The sequence below is a fragment of the Lepidochelys olivacea genome (genome assembly GCF_965140295.1).
Source record: "Lepidochelys olivacea isolate rLepOli2 genome assembly, chromosome: 8".
NCBI lineage: Eukaryota > Metazoa > Chordata > Testudines > Cheloniidae > Lepidochelys > Lepidochelys olivacea.
The window spans coordinates 6,617,496-6,634,660 of NC_140418.1; the positions used below are offsets into that span (position 1 = coordinate 6,617,496).

Genomic DNA, 17,165 nt, shown 5'->3' on the forward strand with positions numbered 1-17,165 from the left:
TTTCCAAGCTGCATCACTGTATCGTCAGCATTTTTCTATCTCCAATTAGCTCCTCTGAGTGCAGAAACAGGGATGTAGGCAAAGGTTACAGCTTCCCACTGCCTCTCTGTGGTCTCAGAAACTTGCAAGCGTCCACCACTTTCCCACACCACAGCCTTACTCATCTTATGACTTAGCCCCGTCTCTGGTTTGCTCACGTAAAGCTGGTTTCAAACCCAAGATGTAAACAGAAGCCCTGCACCAAGAGCCGTGCTATGCTTCATGCAATGAGGTTGTGGTGGTCACAAGATGTCTAGGGAGAGGAGCGAGTTATACAGATCAGCCTGAAACTGAGAAACTAAAACCTCATCCTGCAGCACCCCAGCAAGCACGTGAGGCTGTCTGGTTTTTGATAAGGGTTCTGTGGGATTTTATCTTGTCCATTTGTTTTCCATCTGACGCTATTTACTTTATTCAGCATATTCATCTCTCTTTTTGTAGAGGACCTACCTCTGTAATGTGATGCGCTGAGGACGTACACAGTATGTTACAGAGCACAGAATAAGAGATGGTCCATGCCTTGAGGAGCTCCCCATCTCACGCAGGAACAAAACCAGGGCCATGGCTCAGGACAGGCAGGGAGTGCAGGCAATGCTGCCAGTGAGGTCAGCGCGAGAAGGATTTATGGACCTAATAATGTCCTTAGCACGGATGGACGACATCCACACATGTAGAGTAAAGTCCATTTATTCCATGGATTGGTGCAATATCACAATTTATATGATGGTGATTTTGCTCACACATGTCCTATAAATACATTTATGTCACGCTTTTCCTATGTACATTGCATTCACCCTCCTGTTCCTTTTTTTCCCCATAACTTTTTCTTGCAACTCAAAAAGTGCAAACTTGGCAGCTTAAGTTTTGAGTTTTAGTGTCTCTGAAAGCAACAGCCAGTGAGCAATGGCTGCAGCTAGGTACAGCTAGGCAGCCTTTCTACACATAGCTTTGCTAGTCCCGAGCTGCAGCACCTGCCCCTTACCTTTCCCCCACTATTCTGGTCTCAGGACGCAGCTCACGAACCCCTGTGAGTTTCCCCTGCTGTTCCGTGCCTGGGTCCAACACATAGTACAGTCAAAGCACTCCTGTCTTGAGTTTTCCCAGTCCTTGGCCTCCCTCTCCTGGGCACTGGCTGCTAACTGTACCATAGTACACAGAGCTTTTCTGCTGCACGGAAATACCCCCTGAGAACACGCAAACTCACTGCAGTGGTGCTTTAAGTGGATTGTGAGCCAGTTCTCCCAGTGAGAAGGGGGAGTGCACTGCCCTGCTAGCCCTAATGCATCCCTTTGCACTTACATACCTAGGCACCGTTTAGGAATGTTCTGTCTAAGCAGTCTCAGCTGTTACAGGTGAGGATAAAATAACCCTATGCTGCCTTCTAGCTTTGAGTCTATAACCTATATCCAGAGGGTGGAACCAATCCAGACTGGCTGCTGAGTACTAAGAGGGGCTCCCTTCTCCTTCTCCCCTCACTGCACTTTCTCTCTGTGCGCTGGCTTGGAATTTGCATTCTCCTGTTTTGTTAACCATTTCCTCCCCATCTTTGGGCGAGGAAGTGCAGAGGAGCTGCAACAGAACTATGGGGCTTGTGCTTGTTAAGGACATGGGGCGGGAGGGTCCTTCAGCACTGGTTTGCATCCAGCACGGATTTACCCTCTGGCGGCTGGTGAGGGTCTGTGTACCATGAGCCCAGCTCCCAGTGCCCGGGTGTCCCTGTCACACAGAGCACCACAGTAACGGACTCCATGTTGGCGATCTCTGGAGAGAGGTCAAGGGCTGAATGGACCACCCAGACTGAACTGGCCGGCAGCCCGGGAATAGGGGCCTCCCTAGAGCAGGGTGGAGGCATATTGCAACCTGGGACTGATCCTGGCTGGACCCTGTCAAAGGGCACCAATCTAGCCCTTTCATTACAACGATATTAAGAAACCAGAACAAGGTGACAGGCCCAGAAAGGGGGTGACTGGCTGCCTGGGGGTGATGCCGGGTCACTCCCAAGAGCTGTTAGCCAAAGGGCCTTCCTCTGAAACCCAACACCTAGTACATTTCTGGGACAATTACACCAAATGCCTGCAACACAGCAAGACTGACATGGCTGCGATTGGCCCCCTCGCCGTGCTAACGATGTTGATACAGTCCCATGGCCTTGCAAACCCAGAAGCCAAATGCACCCCTGTTTTTGCCACCTTACACGGATCCCCTCCCCCCAAGCCAAATAAATTACTTTCACTGAACCCCACTTCCCTTCCTTGTTCTTCTCCTGTGGCTGGGGGAGCTTGGGGCATGGAGACGGGAGATCCCAGCTGTGAGGAGCCAGAGGTCACCAGCCCCTGCCCTCGCAGCGAGGGAGAGCGGCACGGCGCGAGTCGCTCAACGTCCAAAGCCACTGCATTCCGGAAACCATTTTGACAGCTTTGCTCTCAGAAGTTGAACATTTCCTTTGCGGCCCCTGGCCTGCAGCTTCTCTGTTATTTCCGAGTAGCTCACCAGGTAAATACGAGGGGGCCATTTTGATTGGAGTGCATGAGATGAAGCGCAGACAGGGGCTTTCTGGGCCGCTGCACTCACTGAGGGGGACTCACCCATCCAGACTCCAGAAGAAGCTTTGTCACCAGTCGGAGTGGGTGACTAACCTAGCTCCCTTGGGTGCATTTGGGTGACACAGGGATTTCGGGTCCCAGGAGTATCAGCCTGTGCTTCCTGCCATGTCCTGGCCGGCATGGCTCAGGGAGCTGCCTGCTTCGCCCACTGTCTTTTTCTCCAGCGTGGTCTGAGGGAGGCCACCTCGGCCCTGGGCTCTGTTCTCACACGACCCCGTTGCGTATGGGGTGAGTCCGCACCCTGTAGATGATGACAGCCATGGCCGGGCACAGCACCATGGACGTCATGACAAGGATGGTGGCCAGGATGATCAGCACAATGACCCAGATGTCCAGGATGTGCTTGGGGATGGCAGACATGGTGGGATTTGGGCTGCTCGTGCCTTCCATACTCCTCCTCTCTGCCACAAAAAGAAAGAGTTACGGATAAAGCAGGGCACAGAACAGCACAGTCCAGAAAAGACCAAATAGTTATATATTCCATCTCTTCCTCCCCACTCACCCCATGCCTTCCCCCTCCCCTCTCCTCCACGGTTCCCCCTATCCTACCCCCTCCTCATCTTCCCCATCCCATCTCTAACCCCCTCCCTCTTCTCATTTACCCCTGGCACTACAGAATGGCCAATTGTCTCTTTCCATCTCACTCCTGGCCTTTCCCAACCTCGGCTGAAAATACAACTTTCCTCCCCGGCCTCTCAGGTCACATTAAGGTCTCAGCCTCCTCCATCCCGCCCTTTGCTCTTTTATTCTTGACAGCAGTAGAGCAGGGCCACAAACAGGCTAAATGGCCTTTCGGGTGAGATTTTCAAACCCTACCCTGCATGTCTGGAGCTTCTCTGGTGCTGCTGGCTAATGTATTTGGAAATCCTGCTTCAGTTTTAAACTTTTACAAACTTCAGTGCATCAAGGTACCTCCTTGGCACAGTGTATTACTTTTACAGGCATCTGTATTTTGCAGCACGCTGTGCAATGCAGAAATGGCAGAAATGTAAACCCATGAACTCATATTTCAAACAAAGAAGCTTGGTTTGATGCTTAGAGAAGGGGGCTGGGTGCCAGGAGCCTTATTTCCATCTCTTCCATTGACTTGCTGTGTGTCACTGACTAAGTACCTTACATACTGTGTATATACATATATAATAAATGTATGTAACCCCATTTACCCGCTGATAAGTGGCCCTAGCAAAGCCGCTGTGAGGAGGCCCAGCGTATGCAAGGCTTGGATAAAAGCCGCTGTAAAAATACTAATTGTTAATTATTTATTATTATATGACTTGAGACAACGAAGCAGTGACCCGGGCATTCTAGCCAGTTATACCGTGATGTGTGGGTTGCTGAGGAGTGGACATCTTTGAAATTAGTGAGAAGAAGAGCTCGGTGTAGCTCGAAAGCTTGTCTCTTTCACCAACAGAAGTTGGGCCAGTAAAAGATTTTACCTCACCCGTCTTGTCTCTCTAATATCCCGGGACCAAAATGGCTACAACAACCCTGCACAGGAGAAATGCAGCATTTGATTACTGCAATATCAGTGTATATACTGTTTTAGGCTGGGAGTTTCAAATGAGACGAGGGGAGTTAGGTGCCTAAATCCACCATACATTCAATGGAAGTTGGATACCTAATTCCTCTAAGCACTTTAGAAAATTGCAGATTTAAACTCAAGGCCCTGGCTGCCAGTGTCACGTCTGTTTGCACTGGGGATTAGGGATGGAATGTCCAACTGACGTACTCCATCCTAGATCTACTTTTCTAGCTTCTCTGCGGGATTCTGACAACACCGGGCTGTAGGATTCATGCCGTGGCATCATCCACTGGATTCTGCTGCCCTTGAGGCATCTCTCTTCCCATAATTGTGGCTTTCTGAGTCATGGAGTTAATAGTTTAATTACCAGAAAATTGTCAGAGGACACCATCAGGTAGGACATGGTTTATCTTTCTGGTCTTTTATCCACCCCCGCACTATCTGCTCCTCTTTCATGTCTTTCCAGTCAACTCCAGGGTGTGCTAGTCTGCAGAGCAAACCTCCCTCTGCCTCCCCCTTCCTTCTGCAGAGCTTTCTCAGAGCTGAGCCCACGGTCTGGGTGTTATCTTGTTCCCAGAACTTAGTGGAGCAGTGCGACAATCTCTCTCTTAGGTCCTTATCTGGCCCCCATCATCATTGCATGTGAGCACCTCACACTCTTTTAATGCATTTATCCTCACACACCCCTGTGAGGTAGGGCAGTGCTACATTTCCCATTTGACTGATGGGAAACTGAGATACTGAGCAGCTAAATGACTCACCTAAGGTCACACAGAGAGTCTGTGGCGGAGAAGGGAATAGAACATGGGCCTCCCAGTTCCTAGGTTAGAGTCCTAAACATTGGACAGCCCTTCCTTTCTAAAAGGGAGGGTCAGGGGGGAAGGACATTCAAAGTAGGGCCTGGCAAACCTTTGTTTAAACAGAACCAAACATGACAAAGACCTGTCTCTGAGGTTCTCGGACCCATCTGCTTATGAACAATCAAGGTGTGACGGAGTGAGCAGAGCTGATTGTAATTAAATCCTGAGGGATGTAGGTGACATTTGTTGGTGTAAGGGCTTTTACGCCAGCTAGACTGGTCTTCTGGCAGGGGACTGAGTCACTGGCTCTGCTTCTGGTCCCCCCAGGAACCCTTATCCTTCCCCATAGAGCTGGGGGTAATGAGTGACCAGGAAGGGGAGAGATATGTCTTTCCCAAGCTCTGAGCAAAAACATTTCCCTGGATGAGCCCTGGGCCCAGACCAGGCTTCACCCACTCATGCATCACACACCTGTTTACGAAAGATGTGTCTGGAAGGAGGACTGGTTGAAATTGGCATGCGAGTGATGCAGGTCCATGCATTTCCATGTGGCAGGGGAGAGGCCTCCTGATGTCATCAGCAGGTTCAGGCGTGTTTCAAGGCAAGAATTCACTGGCCCGTTTCAACTGACGTTAAAAGCTACTCTTCCAGCGTAGTGGGGGCTTCGGTCAGCAAAGACGACCTACTCTATGCCCCGGCCCACCCAGAAATGCAGGGGGGACTGAGTCAAAAAACAGACCTCTGGGAAGAACAAGCTTCTAGTTGTGCAGCAGAAGAAAGTTACCTTGGTCAAGGTGTAGATCTAGTAACCCCAAGGATGACAAATGGTGCACACACTTAGGGGCTGATCCTGCAATCCTTACTCATGTGAGTGGTCCCGGGGAAGTCCGTAGTCCCAAAGAGGTGCTTAGAGGCTATGGCGGTGGACATTCTAAGTAGGTATCAGCCTGGGAGAAAATGTATTTCCTCTTTTGCAGCCTCAGTGATGTGCCTTGTCCATCTCAGATGGCCCAGAGACACAGCTCTGATTCTCCTCCCCCTAGAGGGGACACTTAGAGTCCATCCCAGGTCAGCACTGAAAACTTGTTCTGTTTGAGGTGCGTGGATGAAATGCACAAGCTGATCTCCCTCTCCGGTGCACGTGCTAGTAAATGTTGGCCACCTCAGGCAATCCCAGGGAGAGAGCAGGATGGAATTATTTTGGCCCAAGTTCTAAATGGATCATAGAATCATAGATTTTAAGGTCAGAGGGGACCACTATGATCATCTAGTGTGACCTTCTGCACAACGCAGGCCACAGAATCTCACCCACCCACTCCTGTAACAAACCCCTAACCTATGTCTGTGCTATTGAAGTCCTCAAATTGTGGTTTAAAGACTTCAAGGTGCAGAGAATCCTCCAGCAAGTGACCCGTGCCCCACGCTGCAAAGGAAGGCGAAAACCCCCCAGGGCCTCTGCCAATTTGCTCTAGAGGAAAATTCCTTCCTGACCTCAAATATGGTGATCAGCTAAACCCTGAGCATGTGGGCAGGACTCACCAGCCAGACGCCCATGAAAATATTCTCTGTAGTAACTTAGATCCCACTCCATCTAACATCCCATCACAGGCCATTGGGCCTATTTACCGCTAATAGTCAAAGATCAATTAATTGCCAAAATTAGGTTATTTCCATTCCCAGCACTATAAATATGGCATGTGCACCTGCCGGCACAAACCCCCTCATGGAGCCCTGGATGGCGCCCTGCATGCTATGTCACTCTGGAGCTTTATCTCTAGTGCTGATCAGCAAGTACTTCCACTATTTGCAGGAGCTTGTGTCACACTCATACCAGCAAAGGTAGCGCAGGAGGAACCAAGATGTCAAGCCTCAAGGGCCCTGCAGATAAAAGCCCTAATCTCAGCTAATGCTGGCTGCGGATGTTAGGTCAAGGCTCATGCAGATTCAAAGGTCAGGCTGCACCCACAGCAGAGCCTTGAAAGCATGTCTTGAAACCTGGGCTGTTTATGCAACCACCGTGCCTGGTAATTGGTGCAGGACAGCACATTCACCCTCTGCGACATGAGTGCTCATTAGTGCTACGAAGACTCTGAAGACCCCACCAGCACTCTGCTTAGAATCACAGAGGTTAAAGATGGATGAGGCCTCGAAGGTCATCCAGTCCCTGTCCACTGTCAATGCTTAGGGCTCAAGACCAAGATTCAGTGGCACTGTATTTGTGTCCAAACTGCCTCAGTACTGATCTGCCCATAATGTAGCTTTATGATTTGCCAAAGGAAACACCCCATAGGAGAGCAGGACTCAATTTCTGAAAATGGCGCTTGTGGCAAAAATGCATACTCAGTGGAGCACCTAACGTGTGCAGTTCCTGCAACCAGGCATGCAGCTGTGGTCATGTGCGTGCAAATGGACACACAGACATCTAGATGGTCATCTGTAGGTGCATTTACCGTGATCCCATGCACACGTATGGTGATGGTGGATGCTAATTAGGCTCCAATTTGGCCAGGCTTAATTATGAAAATGTTATAGATTAAGTGGCACCGAGCAGGGTAAATCCCTGTGCTGTCATCTTTGGAGATCTGGGTTTGAAACTTAGCCTGCAGCAGGTTAAAAAAGGTAATGAAGGTTGGTGGCCTTAGTTTAGTGCCCACTAGATGGGTATCAACATCACCACTCGAAACAACACGTGGCACAGCTCTGTGCTCCGCACTGGAATAACAAGGAGTGTTGCACCTTACAACTGAGATACATAAGCAGAGGCTGAGAGAGGTGAAAGGTTTGGGGCAGGTTAGAATAAACGTCCATTGCCAGAATGGGACACTTGCATTGGATGCCTGATTCCAGCCAGCGCTGCCAGACCCTCGCTCTCCTGGGCACTGAATCTCATCCCAGTTTATAAAATATTAAATGTCACCAGGGAGGAAGCAACCTGCACTTAGGACCAGATGTTCCTCTCCCTTCCCCTTTGTCTGGGGTGAGGTCAGGGCCCGAATGGGAGAGGGCTCAGGGCAGCTTCCTACATTCTGTAGCAGTTCTGATTAGCAAGGTTTTGCACCATCATACTCACCCACTCCCGATCTCAGCCCTAGGAAGCCACATGTCAGAGGGTCTAATCCCCACCTCCTGGGTGTCTCTCCTATCATTATCCAATATTTTGCTCTCATTCTCCCAGGAGGTAGCCTGGCATCCCAGCTGGGCTGTATAACAAACCCTGAGCTCCGTAACTACACACGACAAGGAGACTTTTCTTTTCAATTCTTTAACCTTAAACTTCTGTTAATGAATTCCCCCCCCCCCCAATTTAGAGAAGTATCTGAGGAACATTGCAGGCTGGGCTTATTCTAACTCCACAAAGGAAAGGTGGCAATTGCTGACACTGCCCTTTTTGTGGAACAGGTCTGTAACCAGTTTTACTGCTAGCTGCTTGAATGTCAGAAAGAATTCTATCCACAGGGAGCTAATTTCCGAGTGGTCATATGTCTTCCCCCCCTCCAGCGCTAACACCAAAGCACTTACGCCAGGGACAGCGAGGAGAGCTGCTCTCATGGCAGAAGGCTGAGAGATCTCGGTGCCAAAGCAGCCATCGTCCAATGTCATATCATGGCCAGCAACCCTGGTCTGAAATAAACCTACAGCAAAGGGAATAGACTAGATTCTGATTTCATTTATGCTGGTGTCAATCCATCACTTACTCCACGGACGTGTGAAAGTGAATGAGGATCCAGCCCAGGCAGGTTAAGGCTGCTGCAGGAACAGGAGCAGCGACTTTCTTAACTTTTGAACATTCATCTATAATCATCTTTCAAAGATGGTTCAGGAATAAATTAGTCACTTTTACTGAAGCATAGGGGGGACTATCTGACATGGAGGCGTATGGGGGAACTAAGGATTGAGTTGCTACGAAAAGCTCCCGTTCACCCTGCAGCTCTGTCTCTTCAGTGATTCGGATCAGAGACAGGGAGGGCGGGAGGGAGGGATAGTCAAAAGGGGAAACTCAGTGACCGCAGAATGAGGCAAAAGCAAAATGTGATGATAAACAGGGAAGACATGGACACGCAGAAGAGATGAGAAAATCACACGTGGCCCCTCACTGTTGGTGGCTAAAGATCTCAGCAACAGCACACATGCACCCGTGCTTTTCCTTTCTAGCATGAGTTGTGTTTTCAGAAGGCAGGACTGGGCTAAGGGACCAGGAAATAAGACTCTGTCAAGCTATTCTACTTGGGAGATTAATCAGATCCTCCTGCACTTGAGCATGTTTGAAATTCAGGGGCCAAATCCAAATTTTGCACCTGAAGATCATCTCTAAGAATGACAGGTTTCAGAGTAGCAGCCGTGTTAGTCTGTATTCGCAAAAAGAAAAGGAGGACTTGTGGCACCTTAGAGACTAACCAATTTATTTGAGCATAAGCTTCCGTGAGCTACAGCTCACTTCATCGGATGCATTCAGTGGAAAACACTGTATTTTCCATTGAATGCATCCGATGAAGTGAGCTGTAGCTCACGAAAGCTTACGCTCAAATAAATTTGTTAGTCTCTAAGGTGCCACAAGTCCTCCTTTTCTCTAAGAATGAGACGCTGCTGTGCTCAAAAGCTAATGAAAGAAAGAGCTAATAGTTACCTGCTGGCGTCCTGGCAGCTCGGTGACTAGGGGACTCCTTGGGAAGAAGAGGAGAGAGACTCAGACCATCTTCCAAGGTAGCTAGCAGACAACTTTCCAAGCCACCACGCTGAACCAACACGCTGGCTCGTAATTCTCTGTGTAAGAGAGGAAGATCGGTCCAGCCCTTCTGAGTCTTGACTCCGCCCTTCTGCCTGGAAGCCCAGAGCCTGTGAGTGGTGGGTGGGGAGACAGTGCGTGTACGAGTTTCTGTCTGGTTAGATAGCTGCTGTGTGCAGTTCTGGGCAGCTCTCTGCCCACATCCACTCCAGGAAGAGGGAATGTACAGTCTGACTGAACAGCCTTTGCCTCACTCACTCAAAAGGGAGCCTTTGTTTCCCTCCCTCTGGCTCAGTGCTGCCCAGTGGCCATGTACACACCAGGGAAGTGCGCACATGGTTTAAGGCAGTGGTTCTCAACCATGTACTCCTGGGGGTAGCCAGAGGTCTTCCGGGGGGTACATCAACTCCTCTAGATATTTGCCTGGTTTTACAACAGGCTACATAAAATGCACTAGTGAAGTCAGTACAAGGTACAATTTCATACAGACAATGACTTGTTTATACTGCTCTATAGCCTGAAATGTCAGTACAATATTTATGTGCCAACTGGTTTATTCAATAATGATATGGTAACAATGAGAAAGGCAGCCATTTTCCAGTAACAATGTGCTGGGACACTTTTGTATTTTTATGTCTGCGTTTGTAAGCAAGGAGGTGAAACTTGGGGGTAGGCAAGACAAATCAGACCCCTGAAAGGGGGACAGTTGTCTGGAAAGGCTGAGAGTGATTTAAGGGCTCCAGCTGCTGCGTTCAGAGCCGGCATGAAGGCAACGGTTGTCAGGAACTGGAGGAGCAACCAATCAAAGGTTTAAAAGTCACGGATCCTGCTGGCCCCAAGCCCTTCCTGCAAATCCCAGCACCCTCCTCCATCATTCCTACTCCATCCCTGCAAATCCTGCTGCTCCCCTCCCACCCTGTACTCCATTGCCAGGCATCCTGCACTGACCAGGGGTCTAAATTTCCCAGCCACTTGCACCTGGAAGAGCCCTGCGTTCTCCAAACCATTTCCTTGCTATTCCTTTGGAAATTTAAAATGAAAGAAAATAATTGTACCAGGGAGCTTGCTGCCAGGCCCAAGACCGAAGCAGAGAGGGCCAAGGGTCGTTGGCTCATCTCCCCTGGGCTGCTCCTCCAATGCCAGGCGTGGAGGCGCTAGGAGGAACCACCTATTGCATCCACACTGAGCACCACCAGGGCAGGTCCCTTCTGTGATCATTCTCAGGTGCTGCTGGAAATGTGGGGACCCTGACTGAAGAGTTTGGACCTGCGGCAGCACCGAACCAAGTCCCTTGTGAAGAGGGCTGCAGCTAAGCAGGAGTTCCTGGGGGAGCTGGGAAGTCCTGAGGAGAGAAAACAGACTGAAATTCTGCAGGAGAGGAAGGGGGTGACACGACACTGAGTTCCCTGAGGAAACGGAGACAAGTTCTTGGGTCGAAGACTCATTCATCCTCATGGCTCTCCGCAGCCAACCCCTCTGCCAACCCCCAAGCATGCCCCATCCCCCCAAACCATCCTTTTTAAAAACATGTAATCAAGCTGGGTTCTTCTTCTCTGGTGCTCAGGAGTCATATTTCCAGGCCTTCCTCCACAGCCAAAAGGGCTAGAAACTTCCCTTCTTTTTACATAAGAGCTGATGCCTGCATGGAATCACTTATCTCCGGGAACAGGGGCAATACGAAACACAAGCCTGACCCTCAAGTCACGGGAATGGGCAGTTCTGAGTCAGCACGCAGGGCTCCCCCGTGTTCTGGGACCTGTTTGTTTTGCTAAGATTTGGCACACAGCTCAAGATCCTGACTGATTGTGACAAGAAGGCCAGCTTTGTTCCTGAATCCTGATGGAATTTTCCACTACCCTGGGCGATACGAAAGGCCAAGGGGGGGGGGGGAAATCCATCTATTCCTGGTTGCCTCCAATCACTAAAAGAGAGAGTCAAAAACGAACCAGAAGAGCACCTCCACTTTTTGCAGCCGCTCTTATGTATAGCTCAGCGAAGCGGGGCTTGAGAGCAGCCTGCGAACATGGGGAAGGTGTAAACCCCGAGGAGCAAGAGGGGTTGTCTGGGGTGGTGCCTGCAGGAATAACTAGGAGCTAACAGGGTAAAAGGGAAAAGTGAGGCTGATAAGCATCTGTAGTGAGATGTTGTGAGCTAGTCTCCAGCGGGAAAGGCTGGAACTCCTTGTAACATTTGCAATTGGGATGCTGGATAATGCACTGTAGGGAACAAGCCTGCAGTGGGAGGGGACTAGATCAGTTAATAGGACTTTTCCTGCTCTGATGTCTCAATGAGAACGCTGCTCCATGGAAGAGGTACACCTACAAGGGACTATCTATGTAGGGTTCTTAGATGCCCATTACCCTAGTATCTGAGCAATTCACAGTCTGTATCCTCACAACACCCCTGTGAGGCAGGGCAGAGATAGTATCCCTGTTTTACAGGGGAACTGAAGCACAGAGGGGCAAAGACCCAGATCCTCAAATCTATTTAAGCTCCTAATCTCCACTGAAATCAAATGGCTTGTCCAAGGTCAAACAGGAAGTCTGAGAAGGAGCAGGGAGATGAGGCCAGGTCTCCTAAGTGCTAGGCGAGTGCTCTAACCACTGGATCACCCTGCCTCTGGACGGTTTGCTACCATTCCCTTTTAGATGGTGTGAAACTATGCTGTCTGTACACAGAGCATGAATTGGTGATCACGTTGCCAATCCTAATGTTCCGTCGGTTCTTAAAATGACCCACAAACAACTGGAGGGCAGAGGCAAATGGAGGCTGCTTTTTCACAAGAAAGTCCCGTTCTGTCTTTGCTTCCCAGTGAAACGTTATGGACCACATCCAGCTCGAACAGAAGTGGGTACAACTCCACTGTAGTCATTTGCACCAGCTTACACTCAGGCATCAATTAGGTCTCCTATCACCAGCATGCAGCAAACCAAGAGCAAAGAGAGTTAGCGGAGTTGGAGAATTTCATTGCTACGAGTGGGTGTAGAAAGAATACCGAGTGGGTCAATTCAAAGGGATTGGGACGGAAAATAGCCTTTCGCACCAAGCCAGGCAAGAATTCGAGGAGGGAAATAATGGAAACATAGTAGACAAGAATACGGTGGGAAGGGACTGTAACCTCTGAATGTGTCTGAGTAACGAGAAGCCACCTGAAATCACTACACAAGTTGCACCTATCCCCCACCTGCCTGAATGCCTAGAGAAGCATAGATGTATCTTGGTGAGAATGTGGGGAGACCAGGAGACTTTCTGAGCCATACGTGGAGCTGGCTCAAACCCAGGAGATTCTAGTGGGAAACTCCAACGTGACACTGCAGAACTGGAATTAATTTGCAAACTGGACACCATCAGATTAGGCCTGAATAAAGACTGGGAGTGGTTGGGTCATTACAAAACCTAACCCTAATTTCCCCAACACTAATTTCCCCCAACTGTTACTCACAGCTTCTTGTCAACTGTCTGAAATGGGCCACTCTCATTACCACTTCAAAAGTTATTTTTCCTACCTTGCTATCCTGCTGTTAATTAAATTGTCTTGTTAGACTGACCTCGCACTTGGTACGGCAGCTCACATCTTTTCATGTATTTATATCTGCTCCTGTATTTTCCACTCCATGCATCTGATGAAGTGGGTTCTAGCTCACAAAAGCTTATGCCCAAATAAATTTGTTAGTCTGTAAGGTGCCAGAAGGACTCCTCCTTGTTTCTGCTGATACAGACTAACACGGCTACCATGCTGAAACTTCCCACTAACAATGACCTGCAAACATGTGCTTCTGGGCCTTTCGCTGTTCTGCAGCACTTCCCAGGGGAGGATTACAAAACAGCACATGTAGAAAAACTCCTATCGCCTTTCCTGAGAACAGCCAGGTGGGAGGGAAATCCCCAGCACACATCAGCGACTTTAACAATGCATTGTGCTTCTGCAGGACCTTCCATCTGAGGCTCTCTAAGCTAGGGATTCTCAAACTGGGGGTCGGGACCGCTCAGAGGGTCACAAGATTATTACATGGGGTGGGGGTGGCTGTGAGCTATCCTAACCCCGCTTTGCCTCCAGCATTTATAGTGGTGTTAAATATATAAAAAAGTGTTTTTAATTTATAAGGGGGGGGTCGTCATACTCAGAGGCTTGCTTTGTGAAAGGGATCACCAGTACAAAACTTTGAGAACCGCTGCTCTAAGCGCTTAGCAAAGATTAACAAATTAAAATGCCCCAGGGAGGTCACTTATTTTCTTCATTTTACAGATGGGGAAACTGATGCTTGGAGGATTAAGAGACTCACCCAAGTCGTGGCAGCGCTGAGACTGGAACCCAAATATCCTGACTCCCAATCCCGTACCTTAATCACTAGCTAGGCCTGCTCTTAGCATTCATCTGGAATATATTCATGATGGATTAACTCTCACAGGTAACCCATTGCATGGTTCCTTTTCTTTTTAGAGGTAGAAAAGCAGTGAAAACCAGGGCCTGTTGTACCAAGTAAGTATGGTTTATTAACCGTTCACTGCCACCGTGTCACTTTAAAGGCATGAGTTGCAGCTTCAGAGCCAATCTGTTTGAGTGACAGAGTTCATCACAAAATCCACAGCATATGCTCTTCTCACCCTGCAATCTAGGTCTCTCTTTTAAGACCTAAATCACTTGTACCAGTAATGTGTTTTACAGACAGGATGTTCTTGCTCTGCTGAGTCAAATACTCTGGATTACAACAACAAGTTAACAGAAAACTCCTGCCCGGCAGGCACTTTTGTAGCGCAGAGCTGCTCTGCTTCTCGGCACTGTTACAGCAGGGAGCTACTGCCAGTCGCTTGGCCATAATAACTCTGGCACTTCACAGTCCAGTTTATACTCATCATGGTTTTGAGCAATGGTGAAAGTCTGGGGGTTTTTAAGGCACTTCCTATAAAAGGCAGGGAAATTCTGCAGACATGATGGCTCTCTGTAATTAAAAAGATTCCAGCCTGGCACAGTTCTTCCCGGTTAGCGTTGAGCGGATGGTGGCACCAAGTTTGTTTGAGCACTTATTTATTAAAGGGGATCTCTGTTTGAGCACTTATTTATTAAATGGCTCAGCAGATTGGCAATGATTTTGTCAGTTACTGTAATTTATTTCCTGTAGTTTATTTTCTCAGTGTAGTTTATTTCCTCAGTGGTGCACCACCACCATTAACTCTGTTAACATAGCCCAGAGAACAGCGTTTGGTATATGGCTGATGCCTAGGAGATGGGCAATTATGCGTCTTATTGCCTTTGGTTAGGTTCCACATAAACTTCAGTTATTGATGTCTGTTGTACCTCAGTGGCAGGCTTTTTACAAAACGTAATGGGGGATCCCAATAGGATCCCAGCCTACATCTCCTTCCCAGTTATGCATGTCAGCGGCACTACTGAGAGCTTACGGGCTGATGCATTGATGTAAGTCGCTTTGCTACCAATATCTCACTTCATAAAGCAATTTCAGATACTTTGAGCCAAATCCTACAGTCCTGGAAGTCGAAGGAAATATTGTCTGAGCAATGTAGTATGTGGCACCTTGGACATGAAGAGCAGTATATGTAACCAAAAACTCTATTCTTTGGATACTGTGAGAATCGAGTGCAGAGTTGCCGACTGTCACAATTTTACTGCAAGTCTCGCATTTTGCTGTATTTCTTAAAGCCCCAGCTCCTGGAATGACAAGACTGCACGAGGATCTCAGCTTTCATTTTTTAAAAAACTAAATTTCTATCAGTTATGGTTGCACAGAAAAACCTGAAAACGTGTAGCCAGGCTCAGAAAGTAGAAGGCAAATAAAAAGAACTCTGTTTTAAAAACATCTGATTATTTTTAAAGCCAATCTCACGAATTTTGAGGCCTGACTCATGATTTTTGAATGACTGATGCTGGCAATAGTGCATGTGAATTCTGATCCCATTCCCTCTCATTAGCTCCAGATCAGCTTTTCTTTTTTTAAGCTTAGTTCGATTGCGACCAGCAACCAGGCTGACCAGAAGAGATGGCAGGGTGAGGATGGATGGAAAGCACAGTGACCAAGCACAAAGCCTTGCACACAGGGAATGTTTGGTAATCCTTGTAATGATTTTTTCTGAAGAAGCTGTACCAATTCTATGCTGCTCCCCATCCAAGTATGAAAGAGTTATCTGTCCGACTGGGTGGTTGACGGCCCTGGCATAGTGCTGAAGCTCTGCAGCTGATCACCTCAATAATGTTTCCCAGGTCTCTTGTTCATCTAAAGGACGGAAGAAAAGCTGGGACCCACAACTGACTAGCAGGGGCTGGGAGGGAAGTAGGGCTCCATACTCATAAACTGGGGCTGTGGGGTTTGTGTAAGGAGGGAGGGAGGGAAGGGAGAAATTGAGGTGATTTTGTAAGGGAACAGCAAGGTGAGATTAAGGGGAGTTGTCAGGTGCAAGGAAGGAGAGACTGAGGGAAGGAGAGCTCCCTGCAAAGTCAGACCTAGGGATGGCGGGAACAGCATATCCTTTCTGGGAAAAGAAAAAACAAAGTCACAGAGAGATCAGCATGTCTGTGAGGAGATGCTGCACCATAAACTGAGTTTAGCAGGAGACATTCAGAGCTATGGTGGCCCCTGCTGTCCAAACTGATTTTTGTACCTTTTCTTACCACTGCTATACGTAGTGCTATGAGAGCAACACACGAAATAAGTTGTCTCTGAGGCTTGAGACAGCATGAAAAGGTCTTGTTTTGATTCTCCAAGGAGGCAAAACACCCATTTCTGTGGGACAAAACCCAAACACAGCAAAGAAACAAAGCAGTTATAATGGCTTCAAAAGGCAAGGCAGCATAGTTCTCAAACTATTTGGGGACACTTTGGGGATGGTTTGGGATGGTAATAGTGCTCTGTCTTGTACAGATTTAATTGTATTATCTAAAAATGCACGGATTTTTCCCAGTGACGTTTAGACCTGGGGACTTTCACACATATGGGCTGTAGGCGTAAATTTGAGTTCAGTTTGACAAAGTGGAAAGGGGCCATTTTGGCAAAGATTTCAGTGTCTTTTACATAACAGGGCTTTTTTGTGTGTGCACACCAAGGGCTGTGTATCTAGTCCTGGATTTAAGCAGTTATCATTGTGCTCCACGGTTGGACACTTTTGTCTTATTGTCTCTTATGTTTCCTGTCTGTCTGTTGTGGCCACCAACTTACTCATAAGAACGTAAGCTCTTTAAGGCCAGGATCATCTTTCTGTTCTGTTTCAAAGTAACAGCCGTGTTAGTCTGTATTCGCAAAAAGAAAAGGAGGACTTGTGGCACCTTAGAGACTAACCAATTTATTTGCGCATAAGCTTTCGTGAGCTCCTTTTCTTTCTGTTCTGTGTTTGTACAGCGCCTAGCACAATGGGGTCTGCTGGGCGCTACGATAACACAAATACGAGGGTCCAGGTCAGGAACAGAATCCGGCGGAGACGAAGAGCGGGCAGGAACGGGCTCAGACATCTCAGCCGCCAGTCCCCTG

General features: G+C 48.4%; 1 protein-coding gene across 3 annotated transcripts; it reads right to left on the reverse strand.

Annotated features, from left to right (window-relative positions):
• Positions 1-710: 710 nt before the first annotated feature.
• On the reverse strand, positions 711-9,717 carry SMIM3 (small integral membrane protein 3). 3 transcript variants are annotated; one of them, XM_084635711.1, is made up of 4 exons: positions 9,589-9,717; positions 5,436-6,176; positions 3,961-4,130; positions 711-3,043 (listed from the first exon to the last, which is right to left on the reverse strand). In XM_084635711.1, the coding sequence occupies exons 3-4, from the start codon at positions 3,989-3,991 to the stop codon at positions 2,847-2,849; spliced, it is 228 nt and encodes a 75-aa protein (XP_084491837.1). In that variant the 5' UTR covers positions 3,992-4,130; positions 5,436-6,176; positions 9,589-9,717; the 3' UTR covers positions 711-2,846. The 3 variants fall into 3 exon arrangements, with proteins under 3 accessions (XP_084491837.1, XP_084491839.1, XP_084491838.1); XM_084635713.1 differs by lacking the exon at positions 3,961-4,130; XM_084635712.1 differs by lacking the exons at positions 3,961-4,130; positions 5,436-6,176.
• Positions 9,718-17,165: the final 7,448 nt, after the last annotated feature.

Coding starts and splice junctions, on each gene's coding strand:
- SMIM3 (XM_084635711.1), bottom strand. CDS start 3,991: ATGTCCACTCCTCAGCAACCCACACATCACG. Junction 3,044..3,960: donor TCAGCAACCCACACATCACG/GTATAACTGGCT, acceptor TTTTTGTGGCAG/AGAGGAGGAGTATGGAAGGC.